Source organism: Lissotriton helveticus, chromosome 1_2 (assembly GCF_964261635.1).
Source record: "Lissotriton helveticus chromosome 1_2, aLisHel1.1, whole genome shotgun sequence".
Lineage (NCBI taxonomy): Eukaryota > Metazoa > Chordata > Amphibia > Caudata > Salamandridae > Lissotriton > Lissotriton helveticus.
The window spans coordinates 427366242-427393725 of NC_136058.1; the positions used below are offsets into that span (position 1 = coordinate 427366242).

At 44.7% G+C, this 27484-nt stretch overlaps 1 protein-coding gene across 4 annotated transcripts in view; it reads right to left on the reverse strand.

Annotated features, from left to right (window-relative positions):
- Nucleotides 1-14220: 14220 nt before the first annotated feature.
- Nucleotides 14221-27484, reverse strand: part of LOC144807578 (uncharacterized) — a 436944-nt gene continuing 423680 nt past the window's right edge. For all 4 annotated transcript variants that reach the window (XM_078673236.1, XM_078673240.1, XM_078673221.1 and 1 more), the window contains one exon: nt 14221-25540. In XM_078673236.1, coding sequence (XP_078529362.1) covers nt 22133-24259 — 2127 coding nt within the window. In that variant the 5' untranslated portion in view covers nt 24260-25540 and the 3' untranslated portion in view covers nt 14221-22132. The remainder of the gene's footprint in view (nt 25541-27484) is intronic.

Below are 27484 nucleotides of genomic sequence, written 5' to 3' on the forward strand. Positions count from 1 at the left end.
AGAAGTTAATCGCAGCTTGACCTGAGTCTAATAGCGACCCGTAAAAAGTTAAGCGTATGCAAAACAGTGTCATTAGAGCAGTTATTAAAAGATAAGAGCTGGTCTCACCCTCCTAAAACCCGCTTTTATGAGAATGGGAATAATAAATAACTTTCTAGGGACAGCATAAAAACTACAAAACCTTAAAAAGTGCATCATGTCCTGAGGAGACTCACCGTTGCAGCCACAGGGCATGAGGCACAGGCCTCTGTGGGAGCCACGAGGTTGTGCCAAGAGGTAATGGAAGAGGTTGAGCCGAAACAGGGTCAATAGATCATGGATGCTTTTAAGCCCTAGAAGATAAGGCTCGCTGGTTGGTCCGGTTTTTAACACGATGTATATACGCACACTAGGCTTACACAGCTCATTTCCCTCTCTTTCACAGCAGCTCATTCTTAAAAAACACTCTTTGACCAGAGAAAGGTCCCTCTTACATATGCACTCAGGTTTAGCAAATAGTTTCTACCTACCCTGGAGAGGCCAACTCTTATATACTGGAGCCAACGGATGCTTGAGACATGGTCAAGGGAAAGTCATTCCCGTAGGACATCTTTGCAAGTGTATTTTCTTAACCCCTTGGCTGCGGGGCATATTCCCCTGCTGTGCTGGTGGAGTGGAGGGGCGCGCACAGTGCCCCGGTGCTCATGACGAGCTCAGCTCGTCATAAGCCACGGTTCTTGTGTACGAGCTGAGCTTGTCACGGCCATGCCCGTTTCAATAGAACGCTCAGCACAGCAGGGGAATAATCCCCGCGTGTGAGCATTCTAACGGCCGTGACGAGCTCAGCTCTTCATAAGCACACGGGAACCGTGGCTCATGACGAGCTGAGCTTGCCATGAGCATGGGAGGGGTTAATAAGCTCAAATATTAAGCCACAAAGACAGGGGACAGAAAGCCAGTACATCTGAGAGGAAAGAAATCCCTAACTCTTCGTGCACGACATAAAATGGGTTGCTTTGTGGGACAGAAAGGGCACGTCGCAGGAAAGAGTTTTCCGCACTTTGCACTGCCCCTACCCCAATGTAACCGCTTATCTCACTCCCATAACTAACCTTTGAGATATATTTGACTTCATATATCTTCAAAAAAGCCCCTATTGGCTTCCCTTCCACTCTGCTGGCAAAGTTAAGAACAGCTGCAAAAGCTTTCACTATATCCCCTTTCTTGCAAGTCAGCAAAGGGCACCAACTCAAGGAATCGTTACACAACTCCTAAATAGGAGAAAACATTGGTCTTGGGTATTGACGAAAGGTGAACTGCTTAGCTTTACGAGGTCCCACCTGCAAAAATGAACAAATTGCAATGATTTAATGAAAGGTTCAAGTCCTTCATAAAAAGGGCAAAAGAATTAAGAAGTTGTAGGCCCCTAGTTGTCCTTGCCCAAGGACTGCGTCGTCCGCGTAAAGGAGGACTGGCAGGCTACGCTTGCCTACCTGGGGACAATCAGCATTTGTGCTTTGCAACATCTACATGAAGTCATTACCGGTACTGATCATTCAATTTCACCTCACGTGCTATAACTATGCCGACGACACACAAATACTCCAACTGGAACACCCCAAAGACATTGGAAAATCCCCAATTTTCAGTTGTCTCAGAGCTGTGGATCAGTGGATGACTTGGAGCCATCTCAAATTGAATGCTTCCAAAATGGAAATACGCAAATGTGGCGATTGGAAACATTATGACCCGCTTGCCACCTGGCCTGATGAACTGGGATCACCGCCTAAAGTATCGAAGGAAGTTAGAAACCTCGGAATGACCATGGACTCCAAGCTATCAAAGAATGCCCAAGTGGATAAACTAGCAAGATCAAGCTTTGTCACTATAACAACACTGCAACACATTTTCCCTCATTTGGGATTTCCACACAAGGTCCAAGCTACGATCTCCCTTGTTCTGTCCAAACTCGATTACTCCAATAGCCTCTACCACGGATCACATTTAACGACCATGAAAGACTACAACGGATTCAGAACTCGGCTGCCAGACTACTCTTGCATATCAAACCGGGAGACCACATCTCACCTGCCTTGAAAGCCCAGCATTGGTAACCGGTTGCCAGAAGATCCACATTCAAGCTACTTTGTATCACCCACAAAGCACTACATTGAATGGGACAGCTCTTCATCAGAAATAAAATCACCAAACACATTCAACAAAGGAACCTCTGCTCTAAAGGGGCATCTTGCCTCAAAATCTTAAGATACCAGAAAAAAACATGGGTGGCACAACCTTCTCTGTTCAAGCAGCCAAACTATGGAACTCTTTACCCCCCAACATAAGATCCACTGACAACCACCGTATCTTCAGAAAACTACTCAAGAATTGGCTCTTCCCCACAAAAGCACCATACACAAACAGGCATTTACAGCATATCTCACTGTAAATAAGCATTTATTTCACCATAGATATGTACCTATCTTTGTGTATTGCTTTGTATGAACATGTACAATAATTATGTTGTTAATAAAGAAATGTAAAAATGATCTTTGGTCTACATGTACTTGCTTCCATTGTGCATCTATGTACCTTCCATGTTCTTGGATCTGTGTGTTATTTACTTTTCTCCTGAAAAAGCATATCCAGTGTATTACGCTATTTCTCATCATGTACCTCTATCAATATCTTTAATCTGTATATACTTACCTCCATTATGCATCTATATACTGTCAATGTACTTATGGAGCTATACTTTTATCACTTTCTTCTAATTTAGTATTTCCAATGCACTACCCTATTTCTCAGCCTATACCTCTCTCAATATATCTTCTAGCCCAACTATCTGTCTCATCACGACTACTATTTCCAATGTGCTACCCTATCACTCACCCTATACGGCTATCAATATATCCTCTACATTCACTCTCTCGTTTATACCAAACCCCATACCACTACTATGATCCCCAATATAACCCTTTCTAGACTCTCTCCTACTCTACCCCTCCCTGCATCATCTGACATCTTTTACTATACCGATCCCCAAAGCAAACCTTTCTAAACTCTTCCCTCTGACTCTTCCCCTCCAAAACCCTTTTACTCATCCAAAATCCCCCTCCTACTGCTATGATCTAAAAAAGAAATCCTTGACTATCCCACCACTATCCTTTTCAACCAAAATAACAGATCAACATGTTCACTTCTCAAATTCCATATTCCACTATACTAATTCACCACTAATCCTTTATGGGTTCCTGAGTAGCGTGCTACTTACCAATGAAGCGTTTCAACACCCCATCAGGGTTAGACACGCTATATAAATGCAAACCTTTTTTTCCTTTTCTACTCCTCCCCAACCCTTCTCAATCCAAATAACTGACTAACATAGCCACCACTCAAATTAATTTCCTGTTTCACCATACTAATTCAACACTAATCCTTATGGGTTCCGGAGTAGCATCCTACTCACCAAAAAAGCACTTCAAAACCCCATCAGGGGTAGCAAGCGCTATATAAATACAAACCTCTTTCCCTCTTCTATCCCGCTGCCTACCCTTCTCTATCCAAATAAATGACTGACATATCCACCACTCAAATTAGTTTCATGTTTCACCATACTAATTCAATGCTAATCCTTATGGGTTCTAGAGTAGTGTGCTACTCGCCAAAAAAGCGCTTTAAAACCCCATTAGGGGTAGCAAGCGCTATATAAATACAAACCTCTTTCCCTCTTCTATCCCGCTACCTACCCTTCTCTATCCAAATAAATGACTGACATATCCACCACTCAAATTAATTTCATGTTTCACCATACTAATTCAATGCTAATCTTTATGGGTTCTAGAGTAGTGTGTTACTCGCCAAAAAAGCGCTTTAAAACCCCATTAGGGGTAGGAAGCGCTATATAAATACAAACCTCTTTCCCTCTTCTATCCCGCTGCCTACCCTTCTCTATCCAAATAAATGACTGACATATCCACCACTCAAATTAATTTCATGTTTCACCATACTAATTCAATGCTAATCGTTATGGAATCCAGAGTAGTGTGCTACTCGCCAAAAAAGCGCTTTAAAACCCCATTAGGGGTAGCAAACGCTATATAAATTCAAACCTCTTTCCCTCTTCTATCCCCCCACCTACCCTCCTCTATCCAAATAACTGAATAATGTATGCACCACTCAAATTACTTCATATTTCACTATACTAATTTTCAACACTAATCCTTTATGGGTTCCAGAATAGCGTGCTAGTCGCCAGAAAAGCGCTTCAACACCCATCAGGGGTAACAGGCGCTAAATGAATGCAAACCTTTCTTCCCCTTCTATCCCTCCACTATCCTTCTCACTCCTGTTGCAGGGATTCTGCTCAAACACAGAACTGTGCACAGAGACCCAGGACCTCAGTGAATTGTGGTGTACCAAAAAACTCACCTCAGTACCTAGAACCCCTAACCGACTAGCATCAGTGTTTAGCTCTTCGTCCTACAGCAAAGTAACGAAAGATTAGACAACCCAGAACATGCGACTTAGGTTACTCTCAGGAATGGTGGGAATCAAGAACACTCTTTTGTTGTTATTCTCATACCAGTCCACAACATGGGTAAAAAAAAGACACAGTAAAGTTTAAAATGTTTATTTTAACAACGTGCTCTAAGATGCAGTATTTTTGCGAGCATAAGCAGGGATATGATTAAAAATAATACAAGCAGCATTGTTACAATTCCATAAAACACAAAAGGGGAAATCATATTATAATGATGGTGGGAACAGGTCCCATAGTCCCTTGTATGCCACACCCCCTAGTGAGGAACTATGTTTTATAAAATATAGAAGGTCTCTTAGGCTTGTGAGGGGACCCCATACCTCCAAGTGTTTCAAATCATGTATGCAGTGGTCACGTTTTTATTTTCACTCACCGTCCTTGCCGTGATTGCATGCCCCACTTCCCAGCAGCCTACCTCTTCCTTTCGGACTTTTTCAAGCAGACAAGGGACCTGCTGCCCCTGAACCCAGTACCCCTGCACTCAGACATACACACTGCTCAAAGAACCGCACACTCACACACGAAAGCATAGCATGTACCCCAAACAAACCACTTCTGCACAGACATAGCGCAATCCCCCCTGCTCCTGCTCCTTGCAAGGCACAGATGTAGGAAACAGTGCTTCTGCTCTTCTTTGGCACACGCAGCAGAGGGAAAAATAAGCCCAGGATCACACGTTTTTATTTTCACTCACCGACCTTGCCATGATTGCATGCCCTATTTCCCTGCAGCCTACCACTTCCTTTCGGACTTTTTCAGGCAGACAAGGGACCTGATTTTGATGGTTATCTCGAGTTTCTTTTTCTATAATAGCCAGAATGGTAAAATACTTGTCGGGAAGCAACCCTACCTGATGGATAGATGGTATTTATCACACCCGTTCAAATCTGATACCCAGGAGCCAAGCAGCTTTGACCTGCTGAAAGCTACACTGGAGGGGGTTGGGGCTTGGGGAGGGGTAGTTTGGTCTTTAAACCAACCGGTAATTACAGGGTTGTTGAAATGCGACCCACTTGTAAATGCACTCCTCGTGCGGCCTACACAGAGTTTTCAAATTTCGAAGAATTGGCTTACCGAGCGCCTGGAGAGCAGAGGCGGCTCCGTGGTCTCTGCGTCGGAAAGGGAACAAGGCCGCACGCTCAGCTTCTCCTTCCTCTGCGTACGTCGCTGTACTGTACTGTGTCACTGAATGCAAGCATTTGCCCTAATATGTGAGTGACGACACGTCATCGTCGCGCGACACACCCACACATGGGGGCGACACACACTTTGGAAAGCTCTGCCCTAACAGATCGTCTAAAAAAGAATAAAGAAGCAGAATTAAGGTTACGTCATCCCTCCTAAGCGGTGCTATTGAATTTCTATACCTTACAAAACATTCTCATCTCAGAACCCATCCTTCGCAGTCACGATTTTACAAAACCTTTTATTCCCAAAACAGAAGCTTTGGGAGTCAGCTTAGGTACAACACTGTCCCAAAAAGATGAAAGAGGAGAGGAAAACCCCATCCTATATATGGCTGCATGCTATTTCCCCAAGAAAAGAACAATGCTACAGTGGAAAAAGAAGCCTTAGCTATTAAATGGACTTTGATACTACTTGGAAGGACAGGAAATTGCCCTATATATATATATATATGTATATATATATATATATATATATATATATATACATATATATATATATATATATATATACCATGCTCCTCTTGAATGGATGGCTCATAACAAGGGTAGAAACCCTCGCATACTAAGATGGTTCCTGGCCCTTCAGTCATTCATTTTAAAACGCAACACCGTAAGAGAAGGGGGAGAACAAGAGAAAGATGCCAGCATGGAGGAGAGAGAGAAGCGAGACCAGCAAAACAAGAAGAAATCAGAAAAGAAGCCTCGAGTCAGCGCCACACTGGAGGAGAAGAATCGGCAGGACCGCAGCTAGACAGAAGAGATCCACTATGTGTGGTTCGCCACCGAATGGTAGACAATGCCAGAGATACTGCTGCAGCCGCAGCAGCTCAGGAGAGCTCTGAGCAAGGTGGGGCGCATCATTGTGAGAGGAGGAGTACCTGCATGGAGGGGAAAGGAGAAAAACTGGAGGCCCATGCATGTGTCTTAGAAAGTGCCAATATACAAGTAGGGGGAGGATAATATGAAATTCTCCCTTAAGTTGGGCACAGGAACTGAGAGATCCGAAGCTTCCATTTCTTTTCTCTTTATTTCCTTCCCCACCTTCTCCTTTTGCACTTATCTGTGAACTTCTTAATAACCTTGGGCACTCCCACCGGTCCACCATGACGCTCCTACCAGAGAGAAAAGGGACACAGAGTCTTTAGAATCCTTCATCGAGGGTGACCTGGTGACGGGAGAAAATAGTAAAAGAATAGAGTAGCTTACACCTTGCATCGTCCCTTTTCTTATGGGAGGAGACTGCCAGTGGCACCATCCCTCAAGAAACCTGTGGAGAGAAAAAGGAATCCATTACCACACCTGGCAAGACCAAGAAGCTGGGGCCCCCACTCCTTACCCTTTTGGAATTGTGTTCATCGATATTATTTATTTATAAAACCGTAACAATATCCTAACACCCAAATAAAAGTCAAAATTCACCGAAGAACCAAGTCATCAAAGCCATATTTCCCTCCCACAGTGCCTTTGGGAAAATTGCTGGTTGACAACATTTTAAAAGACAGGTAGTCAGTCAAGTCAACCAAAAATGTTTTTCTCCTAATGGACGAATAAGGCTATAAACAGATAAAAAATGAACCACAATGAAGGGGTAGAAGGGAATGCAAAGGACATATGGTATTGGTTGGGAATGGTATCTCATTCCTGCCATGATGCAATTTAATTTGCATTCTGGGAAAACTTGTTCTTGAGTGCGTTGCAGCTCTCATGCCCTGCATCTGTTCTAATAATATTGTTTCACCTAACACATGGATTACAAATCTATCTAAATGCCCTATTATAAGTTCAGCCTTCATGAATAGCAATAACAATATATTTAGGGTGATGATCGGTTCAGTTCTAAGATGCCACATAAGGAAGTAGATACATATAAGACACACAGGTATATAGTTCATCTAGTGCAGTATTTTCCAGCTCCAACTGAATCAGCAACAAATAGACAATTACCCCTAAAACACAAGGGGCCAGATGTAGGTAATTCTATTTTACCGACTCATAAATACCGAATTTTACCGATTCGGTATTTATGAATCGGTAAAATAGAAGTACCGAGATGTAGGTAAATCCAGATGTGGATTTACCGAATCTTTAAAAGTCGGTATTTACCGATTCGGTAAATACTGACCGGTAATGCTCCATTCATTCCTATGGGCTTTGAAGCCCATAGGAATGAATGGGGCATTACCGGTCGGTATTTACCGAATCGGTAAATACCGATTTTGACAAGGGTGCAGGGGGTGTCACTTTGACACCCTCTAGCACCCCCAAAAAAGGTACGGGGGCCATGTGGCAGGCATACCTGCCCTAAGGGCAGGTCTGCCTGTCATATGGCACAGGTGTGCATGCACACATGTGCATGCACACCTCAATCGGTATTTCACCATCAAATTGAATTTGATGGTAAAATACCGAGTTCTTAGGCCTTGTGGGACTCATAAGAGTCCCACCTACATATCAATTTTACCGATTCTGTAAAAATACCGGTCGGTAAATTTACCGACCAGTATATTTACAGAATCGGTAAAATTACCGATTTGCCCCGTTTCTGTCCTCCTACATCTCGGTAGCCAAATACCGGTCGGTAACGGCCGAATTCGGCCGTTACCGACCGGTATTTGGCTACCTACATCTGGCCCAAGGTGTCTTATGACAATGTATAAAGAAGATTATAGAACCCCGCCACTAGCGATACAATTAAACTGTCTGCTTAACGTGTTTAGCATTTCGATTTTTTTATCATATAACGCATTGCCAATTCGATAAGATAACAATTCTGTTAAACCAAGACTTCTGACATGTAACATGCATGTAAATAACAATAAGTGACAGAGGGATGGTGTCTGCAAAAGGAATATATGTATGTATTTCATGCACGTGGTATATGGAATTAACGACAATGATAAGACTGTATTCCTACAGAAAGATGGTTCTGCATATGTACCTCGATAAGTTAGGCACGTAAATTTGATGAATCCATTTATTTATTTATAGGTTTTTCCCCTGACGAAGGGACGCTCAGTCCAGAAATGCATTGGGCTCAACTCATAAACTCTCAATCGCTGCAGAAAATGTATGATTGCAAATATAATTATTAATTGAGAAATGTTTCAATAGAAAAACACACTGTTGGTTTCACACAAACCATGCAATGATGATTACATTGCTATAATTTAAATGAAAAAGCAAACTGTTTAAAGAGTTACTAATCAATGGATAACTAGAAAACTTAGTCAGTGTTTAACTACATTGCAGTGCACATTTGAGTTCAGGTCGCCCGAGTGGGCCCTGACCACTTTCATGTTACAGTACATGCCAGGCAGGCATAAGCAAGCGTAGCATGCCATAAAGTTTAAAGCTTATTTAAATATTTAGGTTTAGATGCATAAACAGGAGTGCACGTTTCCACCCTCTCATTGTTAACTATTATAAGTTCAGCCTTCATGAATAGCAATAACAATATATTTAAGTTGATAATCGGTTCTTTTTCACAGATGCCAACTCCGAATAAGCATTGCTTAGGAACTGGAACTAAAACGTGGAAAACTTAAAAATGGCGGGGAAAAAAGGGACATGTTAGCCCAATTGTAAGAATATGGACAACATGATTCTCCTGCCAGCCTTCACTTAAGCGGAAAAAGAGGGTGTCTTGGGTTTCATAGCAGCCATCTCTCCTCTTACTTTGCCAGCTTGATGTGACCTTGTTTATAGGAATCTTGGTCCCTCAGAGTTGAGATGGCCATTGTTTATAAACAGATACAACATTGGACCCCACCAGATAGGTCACTCCCCCTCCGCACAGCACCACCTGTGTGTCCCTGCCCCACCTGCCACTGCTGAGGAAGTTTGAGGCCCTCCTCAACCCGCAGGCTACCACCTGCGCCTCATTCCTGGTGGCCAGTGGTAGGCGGTGGGTTTGTTCTTATTCCGCTTTATTGTTTTATTGTATTGCCTGTATTTTAGTGTTGTGTCTGTGACTGCTGTTGTTCTGTCTTCCCCCGCTGCCTGTTTGTGGTCCGTGCCAGTTTTCCTCCCTCTGTACCCCTCGCTGCCTCCGTGTCTCTGCCCGGTTTTTCCTTCTGTACTCCTCGCTGCCCCCGTGTCTCTCAGCCCGGTTTTCTCTTCTGTACCCCTCGCTGCCCCTGTGCCTCTCACCCCGGTTTCCCCTTCTGTTCCTCTCGCTGCCCCCGTGCCTCTCTGCCCGGTTTTGCCTTCTGTTTCTCAGCTGCCCCTGTATTCTTGTGCCCTTTTTGCCTTTTGTGCCACTCGTTTTTTCCCTGTATTTCTGTGCCCTCTTGCCTTCTGTGACACTCATTTTTTTCCCTGTATTTCTGTGCCCTCTTGCCTTCTGTGACACTTGTTTTCCCTCTTTTTTTGTGCCCTTTTTGCTCTTCTGTTCCCTTCATCACCCCTCACTGCCCCTGCTGTTGCATCCCCTGTGGCCCTGCCCCCATGACTGTCCACTCGCTACCCCCGCCTCCTGCCTCCCAGCTGCTCCTCCCTCCGACCTCCCCATATATGCCGGCCGCTGTGAGGCTGTGTAGCGGACGCGCGCAGCGGGTGCGCCTAAGGCAAGTCCGTCTGTGCCTGGACCGCGCCCAGTGCCAGAACTCCTGGCCCCCGCACATGCCACGACAACTGCCGCCACTGCGATGCCAGCACTCTGCACGCTCTCAACTCCAGATGGACCCATACCTGCTTCAAGGCCGCCCCGAAACGCACACACAGTCCCTTCACCTGCCGAAACTGCAGCTACATCAGCATCAGAGCTGACGAACCACCCGCCAAGAAAGACCTCGACCACCTCTGATGCATACTACTGAACATCCGCTCCACACGCAAACACGCCGCCGAGCTCTGAGACCTGCTCAACACAACATCCCTGGACGTCGCCTTCCTAACAGAGACCTGGTTGAACTACTCCTCCGCACCCGACATCGCCATAGCCATCCCAGACGGCTACAAGATCACCCACAGAGACGGCACCAACGGAGTCGGAGGAGGAATTGATATCATCCACAAGAACAGCATCAGGGTCTCGACTAGCACCAACGACGCACTCAGCACTGCCGAACACATGCACTTCCAGATCCACACAGACCCTAACTCCACCCTCAGATACACCCTCGTCTACCGACCCCTCGGACCCCGTCCCTAGTTCAGCGACTCCATCTCTGACTTCATCAGCACGCACGCCCTGACCTCCACGACTACATCCTCCTCGGAGACCTGAACTTTCACCTTGAGAACAACAACAACAACAACTCCACAACCCTGATCGATAACCTCACCAACCTCGGACTGAAGCAACTCGTCAAAATGGCCACCCACTCCACTCGACCCCGTCTTCTCCTCAAGCCCACACGTCTCTGTCAGCCACACCACCGAACTTCTCTGGAGCAAAATCTATGAAGACCAACTACATGCAAACCTCGTTCTCAGCCCACCCACCGAAACCTCCAACACCCACGACTGCGCCAACACTCTCGCCCTGCTGAAGACACCCCCATGCAGAGACACTAGCAAGAGGGCCAGCTGGTTCACCCCAGAACTCCTTGCCTCCAAGCAAGCCTGCCCGAAACTAGAGAAGGAATGGCAAAGTGAACAAACTCCGGACAGCCACGCAGCACACAAGGACGCAATTCGCAACCACCACCACCTCATCAGGGCGGCCAAGAGGACCTCCTTCAAAGACCTCCTAGACAACAATGCACACAATAGCAAGGAGCTCTTTAACATCGTGAAGGAACTCTCCAACCCCAGCTCCAACACCAATAACATCCCACCGTCGCAAGCCCTGTGCACCTCCCTCGCCACCTTCTTCCATCGTAAGATAGCAGACACCACGACAGCTTCAACACCCAGACCGCCCCAACAGACAAGTACACAACAGACCCTCTACTCACCATCGACCACGACGCCCGACTAGGATGGGCCAGCGTGAGTGTCGATGACACCATCAAGACCATGAGCACAATCCACTCCAGCTCTCCGTCAGACCCATTCCTGCACCACGTCTTCAACAAAGCAATCAGCTCCATCGCACCCTACATGCACAACATCATCAATCTCTCCCTCGAGACTGTGACCTTCCCAGACAGCTGGAAACACGTAGAGATCAACGCCCTACTCAAAAAACCTAAAGCAGACCCAAGAGACCTCAGGAACTTCCGGCCCATCTCTCTGCTCCCCTTCCCGGCCAAGGTCATCGAGAAAATCTTAAACAGACAGCTAACCTGATACCTCGAAGAAAACACAATCCTGGACCCTTCCCACTCAGCGTTCTGCAGCAACCACAGCACCAAGACTGTCCTCATCGCCGCCACTGATGACATCAGGACCCTGCTGGAGAGACCGCAGCACTCATCCTCCTAGACCTCTCCGCCACCTTCGACACCCTCTGCCACCGCACTATACGTGCACGCCTCCACACCGCAAGGCTCTGGAATGGACCACCTCCTTCCTCTCCGGCAGAACCCAGAGCGTCCGGCTCCCCCATTCCGTTCCAAAGCCTTCGAGATCATGTGTGGCGTACCCCAGGGATCCTCCCTCAGCCCGACACTGTTCAACATTTACATTGCCCCACTCGCACAAGTCGCCCGACAGCACGACCTCAACATAATCTCCTATACCGACGACACTCAACTGATCCTCTCCCTCACCAAGGACCTCATCACCGCCAAAGCCAACCTCCACGAAGGTGTGAAGGCCGTCACCGACTGGATGAAGATCAGCCGTCTGAAGCTGAATGCTGACAAGACGGAGGTCCTCATCCTCGGCTTCAACCCTTCAGCCTGGGACGACTCCTGGTGGCCGATGGCACTGGGGGCAGCCCGACACCCACCGACCACACACGCAACCTGGGAATCATCCTCGACTCAATGTTCTCAATGACTAAGCAAGTCAACGCCGTCTCCTCCTCCTGCTTCGACACCCTCCGCATGCTTCGCAAGATCTACAGATGGATCCCGACAGATACAAGAAAGACAGTCACCCAGGCCCTCGTCAGCAGCAGACTCGACTACGGAAACGCCCTCTACGCGGGAGCCCTGACCAAGCTCATCAAACGACTACAACATATCCAAAACACCTCGGCACAACGGATCTTTGACGTACCACAACACGGCCACATCACCCCCCACTTGAGAAACCTGCACTGGCTCCCCGTCAACAAGAGGATATCCTAAAGGTTAGTTACGGGAGTAGGATATTGGGCCACATTGGGGTAGGGGCAGTGGAAAGTGCTGAAAACTCTTTCCTGCGACGGCCCTTTCTGTCCCACAAAGCACCCTGTTTTATGTCGTGCAGAGTTTAGGATGCCTTTCCTCTCAGATTTACTGGCTTTCCGTCCCCTGGAATTGTGGCTTAATATTTGGGCTAAGCAAGAAAATACACTTAGCAAAGACGTCCTATGGGAATGCCTTTCACTTGACCATGTTTTAAGCATTTGATGGCTCCAGTATATAGGAGTTGGACTCCAGGGTAGGTAGGAACTATTCATAAACCCTAAGCGTATTTCTAAGAGGGACCTTTCTCTGGTCAAAGAGTGTTTTTTAAGAATAAACCGCTGTGAAAAAGAGGGAAATGAGCTGTATAAGCCTAGTGTGTGAAAATACATTGTGTTAAAAACTGCACCAACCACCAAACCTTATCTTCTAGGGCTTAAAAGCATCCATGATCATTTTCTATTGACCCGGTTTCAGTTCAACCTCTTCTATTACCTCTTGGCACACCCTTGCGGCTCCCACAGAGGCCTGTGCCTCATGCCCTGCGGCTGCAACAGTGAGTCTCCTCAGGACCTGATGCACTTTATTTTCTGTCGTTTTTATGCTGTCCCTAGAAAGTTATTTATTATTCCCATTCTCAAAAAAGCAGGTTTTAGGAGGGTGAGACCAGCTCTTATCTTTTTACAACTCCTCTCTAATGACACTGTTTTTCTTACGCTTAACTTTTTACGGGTCACTGTTAGACGCAGGTCAAGCTCCGATTAACTTCTGTACTGTAATTCATGAATTTGTATCTTGTGTTTTGATTAACTTGGACATATTATATTTGTCAATCTGTAACTTGGAAGATGTTTTATCATTTTATGTATGACTTTTATGGTTTTCTTTTATAAAACTGAATAAAGTTTGTTGATAATAATCACTAGGGGATTCATTTACAGGGTAGCATGGTATACCTCACAATAACTCCAGGAGTCACAGTAGACACAATGTACATTGCTTGTTCCCCTTAATATCAACCTTACATGTACCGCCAATCACCTGCCCAAACCTCTCCCTGCTGATGCCAATGTGGTGCTCCGTCATCCCACAGACCATCTTTGAAAGTACCCATACAATAAAAATGCTGCAGTTGTAAATACATATCAACTACCATTTGTTGTGTTTGAAACATTTTCTTGAATATTAAAACCTAATAAACATAAGCTGATTATTAAAGCAAAACAAAACATCAGTTGCCATACACATAAGAGACAAAAGTTGTACATAAAAATCAACATACTGTAACACAACAAAGTTATGTAGAGCACAATTCTTAATTTCGGGCAATCTTTAAAGTTCAACGATAGAAACGTGCATAAAGAACAGGAAAGAAAAGAAGAAGTTGGGATACAGTGGTTTCATTAATGTAATGCTTCCTACATATAGAAAACCAAATACTAATTATTTTCCTTAAGCAATAAAGTCCGCACACTAAAATACTAAGAGAAATATATTGAACAATGAACATTTCATGTGTAATTAGAATTCAATTTGAATATTTTAACCTCCTCAGCATTATTTGACTCATGATTACAACCTGAATGCTGTGTGGAAAGGAACCACCTCATGGGGTTCAAAATCACATATTTTCCAACAATAGGATTCAAATGATAAACTTGAATTTCAATTCAATTTATTGACTTAGGCCTTTTTTGGAGATCAACAATTTTAAATATATACAAAATCCACACACTTTTGTAAAATGTAAATGTCATATTTTAAAAAAGTTCAAACAGACCCAGCACGAGCTCTACGAAAAATAGAAGATAAGTGAATTGTACTTAGAGAAAATGTGCTGATAAGTAATCTATTGATGTAAAATACAGTGGTCAGGCAATGCTTGTGGATCTAATCTATTCAGATTTTAACTCCATAGTTTACTACATTAGAATACTTGAAGATCCATCTCTCAGATCAGTTCTATTACAGTTTTAGTTGCGATAACACTAATAGAGATCATTGATAAAAAGATTTTAAAAGCCATGGGTGGAATTGATCCTTGGTCTAAATCTGGAGTATTGTCTGCAATAGAAACCAGTACAAACAGATTAAATCTAAAAGGATTGAATATGTTTATTATAGTGGTTTAGAGTAAATACAGAAGACACTCATTGTTCCTGAAACTCAGAAAATGTATCTAAAAATTATGATTACATCCTATTTTATGTCCATAGACTGCTTTAGCTGCTTTCCTGTTTAAATGACAACATTTGCAAATATATTTAACAAAACATTAAAGCTGGATGTCAGAAATTCTGTCTTTAAGTATTGTGTAAGAGTTATGCGTAATGGTTTTTATTTGATCTGAAGCAACACTAACACTAAATAGGCACATGCACCGGTTATCATTAAACTAACATTATTAGCAAACTTAATATGGAGGGAATTGAGAAACATGGCCTCATGTACCAAGGGTTTTATTGTTCACAAATCCACTGGTTCAGTAATGCACAGAGTTTGCAAATGTTAAACCCCTTTTTAAAATGTACTAAGCCAATTTAACAATTCGGATTTCGAAAGTGGAATGTTAGTGTCCCTTCTGAATATTTAATACATATTTAATACATCCTTAAGGTATGTATTAAGCTTTGAAACCATATGTGGGCTGACAAACAGTAACAGGATGTAGTAACCCAAGAGGACATTTGTGAATCTGAAAGTAAAATGGGGGGCATTAAAAATGCCTTTATTTAAAAGCAATCACAGACACAGTAGTGTGCTGACTCCACAAGCAACCACTTTTACCAAATGGATTATTAGAACATGAAACTCAGTATTTCCTATATTGCTGAAATTTAGTCTCTAATATTTTTGTCATGTGGTGTAAATATTTGTTCCTGTTATTTCCCATTTCAATATTGTCATGAAATGTACCTATTCTGTTTGTTTCTGGCTTTCCCATCCTGTATTAGGCTTTAGTCCAGTGTGAATTCTCTCATGTGAAGTGACATTGTGGAGTAGTGTGGCTCACTGGTTAGAGGCAGCAGGCCTGAGAGCAGAAGTCAGCCCGGGACCAGGGTTCAATTCCCGACGCGGCAGGGTCGTGGACCTTGGTCAGCGGACTTGATAATTCTCGCTTCGGTGCTTACTCTAATCAGGGGTTCCACTCGGCAACTCTGGGCATTAGCTTGCCTAATCTCCACAACGGCCCCACCAATTCCGGGGATGCCGGGCTCCACCTTGGGGACTCCCAGTAAGGGACCATCCCACAGGGAAAGCCAGGACGGGTTCCCCAGAGTTATACAGCGCCGGGACGCCCCGTTGCTGGGGCAACTGTGCGCTTTACAAGTATACTACATTTACATTTACATTGTATCTGACATTCAGAACACTCATACAGCTTTTTTTCCCCCGTGTTAGTTTGCTCATGACAAGTAATTTGTAACCAAAACTTTGCTTGCATTTCGAGCACTCATAAGGTTTTACCCCAGAGTGGGATCTCTCATGAAGCATAACACTGTCTTTCAGATTCAACTTTTTATGGCATAAGGATTTTCTCTAGTGTGGAGTTTCTCATGGTGAGATAGCGTTTTTCTCAGCAGTTTTTCTGGCATAGAACACTCATGAGGTTTTTCATCAGTATGGAGTCGCTTATTGTGAGAAAGCGCCATCTTTCTTGCATTGGTATGCCCCCACTTTTTGCTGAATTGCTGATGTGCTTTGCCTGAGTGTGCCCTGGACTCCTGCCAATCAGGTGTCCCGGGCCTGTGTTCCTTCCCTAAAACTGTATTGAAGCTGAAACACAATTGTCATCTCTGGTCACATGTCAGCCCCTGGTAAATGGTACCCTAGGCATTGTGACCAGAGAAGACCCCTAAGGGCTGAAGCACTTCTTGTGCCACCCTTAGGGGCCCTGCACCCTGACACCCACACACTGCCTTTGCAGACTGAGTGGCCTGGTGCAGAACTAACCAAAGAGTCGACATGGTACACATTCCTGTGTGCCATGCCCACACACCCACTGCCCTGGCATACATCAGTCACCCCTCTAGCTGGGTGCCCTGTGCCAGTGGTGTGGGCACAGATGCAGGAGTCCTGTGCCCCCTACAGTGCCCAAGTCCATTCCTGGGACCTGTAAGTGCAGTGCTGCCATTAAGAGTATATGATGCTGGGAGGTTGTCATTACGAACTACACAGCACCATAATGGCTACAATGAAGACTGTTTTAGTTTAGTTTAGTTTATTTGTTTAGCACAGTTAATTAAAACCATTGCTGTGAAATATCCATATTAGCACAATTATCACATCAAGAAACAAAACCGAAGAAATACACTGTCATTTAAAAAAAAATCTATACATTTAAAAACAATTTTAAAACTACCAGTGTTAAGTTACTATTGAAGTCCAAAAAGTGAAAAGATTAGAACAAGAGGTGCTAGACAAGGGGACGAAAAAAGTCAGTAATACGGTTTTTGGGGGGGGGGGGCAGGAAGCGTAGGAGCCGAGGAGGGTGAAAAGAAGTTTGCCAAGAGTCTCACAAACTTTCCAACCCTGGCAAGCGCTTGAATATCTGTGGAGGTAAAACACAGAGCCGTCGACTCCCAGCATGACCTAGTGCCCCATTTTAAAAATAAAGGTTTTAATAAATGCCTTCTGGGGTCATCCATAGCGGGGCAATAACACAGTAGGTGCGGCCATGATTCTTTGTGATATGAGCACAGTCTGCAGGCCCCCCCCCTCCTTTGAAAGAGCTCATCTGTAGGACGCCGTAGAGCACAGGTATAGAAGGCGCATAGACAATATGTTCTTCCGTGCCACTGCGTTCAGGTTTTCCAGTAGATAGAATCGCGGTACCCCAGGCTGGTATGAGACATTCAAGGGAAGCAAGACAGTTGGTGTGTTTAAAGCCTGAAGGTCCATCCGATGGGAAATTAGTTTCGCCTGCTTATTTATGACTTTTTTTCCACACTGAGTATGGATTTGTGTCTGAGATTAGCAGGGAGCTGTCAATCTCTAATGATTTAATGGCCTTTGTCATTTGATGGTTCCATGGGTTTCCAGGGCTGGTAAAGATCTCTTTTAGGCAGAATTTTAGGGTGGTATCTGCTGCTTTTGATGACCTTATAAAATATTTCAATGTATCTGCCTCGCAGTAGATGGACTGCCTTTGTAGTCCCAGCTCCAGACGTAGTCTTGTTCTCTGAATGAATTTCGGGAGATGAAATATTTTTTTGTAAATGGAAACTTGGGCATGGTCAAGGCAGACACAGCATGCACCGGGAAAGGCCTGATGTCCATAGTTCAAGGCGGGGAGTAGTGTGGCTTTGATCACTTTCAAGATAGGTTCTGCAGAGGGGCTGCTCAGAGACTGATTCAAACGAGTCAGGGAGTATGTTATTGCAGAAGTGGAGAAGTGTGTCTCACTGGTTAGAAGCGGCATACCCTGAAGCAGAGGTCGGCCCGGGACCAGGGTTCAATTCCCGACGCGGCAGGGATCTTGGGTCAATATCCGCGGACTCGATAATTCTCACTTAGGTGCCTACGCTAACCATGGGTCCCACTCTGCAACTCTGGGCAATAGCTTGCTTAATCTCCACAACGGCCCTAGCAACGCCGGAGATGCCTGGCTTCACCTTGGGGTGCCCTCTCACAGGGAAAGCCAGGACGGGTTCCCCAGCGGTATACAGCGCCAGGACGCCACGTAACGAGGTAACAGTGCGCTTTACAAGTATACATACATTACGTTACATTACATGCTCTTTTTTTATGGCAGCTAAATGAGCTGTTGATCTTGAGGTCTCGCAGAACCATACTCCTAAGTAATTGTATTTTGCTGTTGAGTTGATCGTTGCGGGCCCAATGTGCCACCTTAAACTTCTCTTGTTCTTACAACGGCCGAATATCATCACCTTGGTCTTTTCTTGGTTGATTTTTTAGCACGTTGGCCGTATTATATGTATGAAGCTTACTTAATGCTCGTTGGAGCCCCGTTTTTGTCTGGCCCATTATGACAATATCGTCAGCATATTGTAAAATATGCAGATCCCGTTTTGCAGGACCCAGCTTTGGCGGGAGTAAATTGCTTTTCCTCACATATGTTCCCAGATCGGCAGTATAGAGATTGAAGAAAAGCGGGGCGAGAACACAGTCCTGCTTCAAACCGTCTCCGATGGCAATTTTTCTGGAGACTGTCTTGGGGCCAGTTTTAATTCGCACCCAGGTGTTCTTGTGCAGGGAGATAAGGGCTCCTAGCAGGTTCTGTGGAATCCCGATTTGTCCAGTTTCCTCCATAGAATGTCGCAAGACACTTTATCGAAGGCTGCACTGTAGTCAATAAAGCAGCAATATAGTGGAAGATGATTTTTTTGTGCCGCCTGCTGACTCAGGAAAGCCAAAATTGTGATGTTGTCTATGGTGGATGCTGAGGAGCGAAACCCTGTTTGAAAGTAAGGTAGAATATTGTTTTCTGCTACCCAGTCTTCTAAGAGCTTGAGAAGACACCGGGCATATGCCTTCGCCTCAAAATCTAGTAAGGCAATAAGTCGGTAGTTTGCTGGGAGCATAGGGTTTTCTTTCTTAAAAATGGGGCATAAAATCGAGCCGAGCCAAGAGTCTGGTAGCTGGCGGGTCATAAACACGTTGTTAAATAATGAGGCAAGAATTTCGGCCCACTCTGCCAAGGCACATTTAAAAAACCCCTGCTTGAAGGTCATTAGGCCCGGGGGACCCGTCGTTTTTCATTGCCTTCAGAAATTTGGAGACTTCGGCTGCAGAGGTTAGCTCATGGGGTTCAGTCAGAGTTGGATCGACATTATCAATTAAATCGGTCGCCACGAAGTCCGACGTGACTCTGCCGTATAGTTGAATTACATGCTGGGCCCAGACTTCTTCACAGACTGCGTTCCCTCTGTTGTGATTCGACGAGCGGAGCTTGTTCATATAATTCCAGAACTGGGATAGGTTCTTGCCCTGTAACAGTGCGAATATTTTTATCCACTCTTTTTGTTCTTTTAATCTCTTCGCAGCACATACTGATTTTCTGAAGGACTTGTGCAGTAATGCCATATTGTAGGCCATTCAATTTGTGCAGACGCACAGCCCTCCTGAGGGCTTTTCTTTTGGTGGTTAGCTCTGGGTCATACATCCGCTTCGGGCATAGCTCGTAAGACTTTTGTTGGGCCTCAGTTCCCGTTAAGAGAATTTGCAATTTTCTAATTGCGCTGTCCCACCGAAGATGTAAGTCCGTTGAAGAGCTATGCCTAAAATTTGGAGTCTCTCCTGTAAGCCAAGTGCTCACCTTGGTAGAACCTGATGAATCCCCTTTGATTTTCCTGACTAAAGTGTGGAATTCAGCTTGCGTTGTGTGCCCCGCAGCTGTTATTTCTGCGGCGGCTGGCACTAACAATTCAATTGTTACCGTTAAGGGGTTGTGGTCACTCTCGTGACGGTAAGGGATTTCCATCCTAGTTAGTTTATTTCCTAAAAACGGTGAGAGGACAATATAGTCAATTGTAGAGATGTTTTTGAAGGTTGGAGGAAGACTGACAAGTTTGATATCAAACTTCTCAGCACATTAAACCCACACTGATGCCAGTGTGGGATTTAATGTAAAATGCACTACAGAGGGCATCTTAAAAGATGCCCCCTGAAACCTAACATACAATCCACGTCTTGTCTGCCTAGGCTGCCACAAAGCAGACATGTTGCTGGACCCCTGGGTGGAGAGCCCCCGCTCTCCTGGGCCTGCAACACTGCACATCCTGGGCGAGGTGCTAGGCCTCCTCGCTGTACTCAGCAACTGTCCCCCACCGTTTCTGACCCCCACTCTGGCAGGAAGACTGGCGGGAAAACCTATGAGAGGAAAGGGGTGTGTCAGCCTGTGCCAACTCCACCCCTCAGGTGGGAGAGGCGAGGTGAAGCACAACTCCGGGCTCCGGCCATCTTGAGGATGGGGAGCCCTGCCCAGTTAGAGATAGGCTCCTGCCCCCCTCCCACAGGGGGTGTACTCACCCAAGGACAGGGACCTATTGGTCCCCGCCCTTCCTCTACCTGTAATGACCCTAAATGTAGAATTTAGGGGCGCCCTGAACCTTCCTTCCTCAGATCCCGATTTCGAAACAAGAAAGAAGACCAAGAAGAAGAAGACCTGCCGTGCAGGTGCTAACAAGAGGACAGTACCAACTGACTTGGCCCCAGTCCTACAGGCCTGTTGATCCTTGAACCTGCTCCTGCTAAATCCCGGCATCTCCTGTGGACAGCAACCCCAAGTACCCCGGAGGACCTGCCTGCCTTGACCCTCTTAGAGACTGGGACTCCCAGGAGCAGTGGCTCTGCTCAAACAGCAATACCCCTGGTGCCAGCCAGGAACCGCTAATCCAGCCCCCTCTGCACCCGCCGAGCCCGGCCCGTGCCTGAGTGGGCAAAGACCCTGAGGACGTCCCCCCGGCGATTCTGACCTGGAATCCAGTGCCCAAGGACCCTCCTCGATGGCCCGGACAACGCCTGCTGACTCAGAACCAGGGGCCTCTCCAACTGCGACCACCAGAGGGTAAGATTTCCCAACATCCAAAGACACCCCTGCACCATGAGCCCTCCAAAATCCCAACTTACCCCCCGAAGTTCTGGTCACTCCAGAAGATCCTCCGTCCCCGAGCCTGCAGCCATTGTTCCCTTTTTGAAGATCTCCATTGAATAACATTGAGCGTTCGACGGCTCAAAAGCACCCTGCACCCAGCCGCCTGAGTGTCCCTGGCAGTGCAACCTTTGTCCTATCCTACTTCCCCATTTGACCTAAGCAAGTGACCAGGAGCATAGCTCTCACAGCCGCATGGCCTGCTAGCCAGCAGCCATCAACCGAAGGCCCCCTGCCTCTCATTGGATAACATTGGGCCTACCTACCTCTGCACCTGGCTACCCTGTGCCGCTGAGGGTGTACCAACTGTACCTACCTGACCCGGGGAGACCCCTGAATCTATCCCCAGAACCTTAACTCTGCCAGTTGAGTACTTACCTAAAAGCCGATAACTCACTTTTCTTCCTTAGGCTAACATTGACTGGTTTCACTTGGAAATTCTTCTAAGTGTGGAGTTTAGGAACTTTAAAATATTCACCTAAAATCAGCCGAACAACGAATTCCAATTTACTCACCTGTTTTCAGGAGAGACCCCAGTGCTGCACTTGTAACCATCTCTACCTCTGAATCTTTTCTGACATTTAAAGCACTAATAATTTTTTTCCCCAGTGTGGATTCTCACATGTTCGGTGAGATTAGATTTACGGCTGAAACACTTTTGGCATTCGGAGCACTGATAAGGCTTTTCCCCAGTGTGGATTCTTATGTGCTGAGTGAGAATGCTTTTTTCACTGAAACATTTCTGGCATTCAGAGCACTGATAAGGTTTTTCCCCAGTGTGGGTTCTTATATGCTGAGTGAGACGGCTTTTTTCACTGAAACATTTGTCGCATTCAATGCACTGATAACGTTTTACCCCAGTGTGGGTCCTTGTATGTTTAGTGAGTCTTCTTTTGTCACTGAAACATTTCTGGCATTCAGAGCACTGATAAGGTTTTTCCCCAGTGTGGAATCTCAAATGTGCAGTTAGAAGTGATTTAAGTCTGAAATCTTTTGGGCATTCAGAGCACTGATAAGGTTTTTCCCCAGTGTGGGTTCTTATATGTTGAGTGAGACTGAGTTTGTTTCTGAAACATTTCTGACATTCAGAGCATGGATAAGGTTTTTCCCCAGTGTGGGTTATTGTATGTTGAGAAAGACTTCTTTTGTCTCTGAAATTTTTCTGGCATTCAGAGCACTGATAAGGTTTTTCCCCAGTGTGGGTTCTTGTATGCCGATTGAGACAGCTTTTTTCACTGAAACATTTGTGGCATTCAGTGCACTGATAACGTTTTTCCCCAGCGTGGATCTTTGTATGCCGTGTGAGACTACTTTTTACACTGAAACATATCTGGCATTCAGAGCACTGATAAGGTTGTTCCACAGAATGGGTTATTGTATGTCGAGAAAGACTTTGTGTGTTATAAAACCTTTCCTGGCATTTAGAGCACTGATAAGGTTTTTCTCCAGTGTGGAATCTCAAATGTGCAGTTAGAAGTGATTTAAGTTTGAAATGTTTTGGGCATTCAGAGCACTGATAAGGGTTTTCCCCAGAGTGAATTCTTGTATGTTCAGTGAGTCTGATTTTGTAACTGAAACATTTTTGGCATTCAGAGCACTGAAAAGGTTTATCCCCAGTGTGGGTTCTTCTATGCCGAGTGAGACTGTTTTTGTCAATGAAACATTTCTGGCAATCCGTACACTGATAAGGTTTTTCCCCAGTGTGAGTTTTCATATGCAGCATGAGATGGCTTTTTTCACTGAAACATTTCTGACATTCAGGGCACTGATAAGGTTTTTCCCCAGTGTGGGTTCTTGTATGCCGATTGAGACAGCCTTTTTCACTGAAACATTTGTGGCATTCAGTGCACTGATAACGGTTTTCCCCAGCATGGATCTTTGTATGCCGTGTGAGACTACTTTTTACACTGTAACATATCTGGCATTCAGAGCACTGATAAGGTTGTTCCACAGAATGGGTTATTGCATGTCGAGAAAGACTTTGTGTGTTATAAAACCTTTCCTGGCATTTAGAGCACTGATAAGGTTTTTCTCCAGTGTGGAATCTCAAATGTGCAGTTAGAAGTGATTTAACTTTGAAATGTTTTGGGCATTCAGAGCACTGATAAGGGTTTTCCCCAGAGTGAATTCTTGTATGTTCAGTGAGTCTGATTTTGTAACTGAAACATTTCTGGCATTCAGAGCACTGAAAAGGTTTATCCCCAGTGTGGGTTCTTCTATGCCGAGTGAGACTGTTTTTGTCAATGAAACATTTCTGGCAATCCGTACACTGATAAGGTTTTTCCCCAGTGTGGGTTCTTGTATGCCGTGCGAGAGTGCTTTGATCACTGAAATATTTCTGGCATTCAGAGCACTGATAAGGTTTTTCCACAGCGTGGGTTATTACATGTCGAGAAAGACTTTGTTTGTTACAAAAACTTTCCTGGCATTCAGAGCACTGATAAGGTTTTTCCCCAGAGTGGACTCTCATATGTTCAGTGAAATAAGATTTACGGCTGAAACTTTTTGGGCATTCAGAGCACTGGTAAGGTTTTTCCACAGAGTGGGTTAATGCATGTCGATATAGACTCGCTTTGACACTAAACCTTTTCTGGCATTCAGAGCACTGATAAGGTTTTTCCCCAGTGTGGATTCTCATATGCTCAGTGAGATAAGATTTACGCCGGAAACTTTTTTGGCATACAAAGCGCTGAGAGAGTTTTTTCCCAGGGTGCATTCTGTCAAATTCTGTGAGATGAGATTTATGCCTGTATCTTTTTTGGCACAGGTATCTTTATTCCCCAACTTCGGTTATTTTGCCTTGATTGAGGCGGGCTTGAACACTGAATTTGTTCTCACAGCCCGTGTTTTTATAAGGTGTATTCCTAGAGTTAATATCTCTATGTTTAGTTTTCTCTTGCTTATATGCCACGGTAAAAGTTAACCCGATTTTACAGTCAGGCTTGTTTAGATAATGTTCAGCATTTATCTCTAAAAGAAATTGTGTGTAATCTTCTCAACACTTGAATTGAGCAAGAAATGTGGGGAAGCAGTCCTATAACACCTGTTGAAATGTTTCTAGCAGATAATAGTCTTTAGGTTATAGTCTCGCCGGCAGCAACTTATTTTGTGACTGAAGTTTTTCTCGAATCTATTTGTATAGGTTCTTAGCAATGAAGTGATAATGTGTTAGTCTGATATTTAATGATTGAACTGATAAGCACCTTTTTGCACTGGTGTAATGGCAGTAACTGAGGGAGTTAGAACGTGCACAGTACTTTTGTGGATCACCAGTCACAGAACATCATTTCCTTTTACCCTTTCTTTGTTTGGTGTAAGGTTAAGATTTGTAGTTCTGAAGACGAGGATTTATTTACATCAGCTATAGCGCAATGGTGCTCATTTAAACCATTTTTATATTTAACAGTTTAACATATCACTCCTGCACAACAGATAATGTTGAGGCAATTTACATAGGATTACAGAACAGTACACAATAAAAAGGAAACAATCTGAGATGGTCATAGACACAATGAAGTGGTGTATTTTTAAGGTTTTTGCAAGAGTGAGCAGAGTGGGTCGTGGTGTTCTATCTAGAGTCAAATAGTCTCAAACTTGCGTAACTGGTTAAAAACGGTTGTCGAACAAAGGTGATTTTCAGCTTCAGAGTCTTCTTTCAGTGTCTTTTCTTTGATGGTACGCAGAAGAAACCTTTTCTTATAACTTTCTTTTATGCAGTGTGTGCTTCCTCTCTGGAATTACACGACGCTTTAGATGAACGTTATTCTGTGCACAGATATGACTTTGCTCTGGGTTAATGAAATGCAAAATGAGAGACTTGGCTTACAGGTATAGTACTTTCCTCAGCTCCCACTTCCTCACCACACTTAGATTTTGGAAATTGTTTAAACGTAGAATGATGGATGTCCTTCAGTTTTTCAAAATAACCCTTCTTATGGCATTGACATTCAGTTGCCCGGTGCTAAATTCTGCTTTCTTCGTCCGTAATTTCAATCACCTATAGTATTAAAATTAAATAGTTAATACATGTACATTTCCAAAAATAATATTTACAAGCCAAATCAATGCAGAATTTTGAAAATGTTGAGCTGTTTTTCAGACAGAGCAGTGTGTAGAATGGTAGCATGAGAGTACCTGGATGTAGGAGTGAGGAATTGTAGAATTTTCAACATTTTATTAAGCTCACAAAGGATACATGCACCCTATGGACTTGTAACATAGAATCCCAAAGGCAGAAATTAAAGTCATATGGACGGGTACCAAACAGATATTTAAAAAAGAATACTATTAATTAATTTTTAATGTAGATTTCTGGTACGGGAATTTCCCTCCACGGACAACAGTCATTTTCCCCTGTCCTGAGTTACCACCTACTTGTATCTGGTATCCTGACTTTTGAGTTTTTGCGTGCGGCAGAGGCCAATCTGTTGTGTGCTGCGAGGACTATGCCTAGACCATTCCCTCAACTATGGTCCAGAGTATGAATCAAGGGAAAGGAAATTAAGGCGTACTTTCATGTGTTCACTTTATTCCACCTGATTATCAGTTGTTAGGTTTTTCTGCTCCTGGATTTACTGGGTGCAGAAAAACAGGACACCATTGTTTTCCAGACAGGAAAATTAGACTGAAAAGACGCACAAGACTCTGGGTGCAGCAGAAGCAGCCAAGACGTATGCTGTTTTTTTTACTAACTGGGGGAAACACACAATTCTTCCCTCTGTTAGAAAATGCTTTCCTCTTCCCTCCCTTGCTTCACCATTCTCCCCCCAACTAACCACATGCATATATATACCACCTGCTTAAAACACTTTGTTAATAAAAGCAGAAACACACTATGAAATAGTGAATGGCATGTGGTTTGACAGGCAGAAGAATCTGTTCCTCGTGGCAACTACCCAGTTCATAGCATCAAACTTGTGACTGCACGTTACTGGGGTAAATCTACCACAAAGTAAAAAAAAATACGTGTAATTTTTCTGCCACCCCAGTACTGTGCAACTTCTAACAAGTGACTATGAGAGGTCTTGGACCGGTCCTGTGACCTGGAGGGTCACACTAAGTGTGCCCTCATTTATGGCAGAGGACTGTCATGGGTTTAACAGCTAGAGCGGTGGTGGCAATGCACCCTGTTGTAAGGATCAATAGCCTGATGAGATCTTTGCATCATGGTCAGTGGAGTGGCTTTCTACTGACACACCAATGTAATGCTCCATTTCTATGCCTGTGCCCAGACGTTTCGTTAACATCAAGTGCGTGTTTAAGGTGTTGGTGTGCGTAACATAAATGTAATGTGCGAGTGCGACAGAGTAAACTGCATCTCCTGCCTGCCAGTTGTGTATACAAGTGCGACCATCTATCCCTCTTTTATATCCTCATTCAAAGTCCTCTGTAACCAAGGAATAATGTGCTCTACAAAGTACTCAGGTGCCTGCTGTGACACCAGGGATGGTGTCAGCCTGACAGTCTATCTAAGTTGAAGGGACATCACCTGCAGGCTGAATTACTTAATGGAGAAGCTGTGTACCTGTCCTAAAGAGCCTAGAAGTCTGCCTAGAAGCCTGCCTGTCTGGTAAGAAAGGGAAGGGAGGGTGACTATCCATCCGGAGTACAAGGCTGTCCTGGAAGAAGCAAGGTCCGACACATCCCCGGTATCTGAAGGGCGGGCCGGAAAGCCATCCAGCAGGGCCAGCTAATCTGAGGGACAACCCCCCTGCCCTCCCCCACCAAGACTCTCCCAACAGTTCAAGGCAGAAAATAAAACTCTACGACAACATGATTGCTGAGGGCCAGTTGGACATTTGTGTGCTGCCAACCGGCCATTCATGGTTGCATTAGCCAAATTCCTAACACAACGGGGTCTGAATTTACTGACTTCCAGGAGAGCCTGTGTTGGGCTTTTAGCTGCTGAATTTCTGACTACTCTGTGTCAAAGGCCCATGAG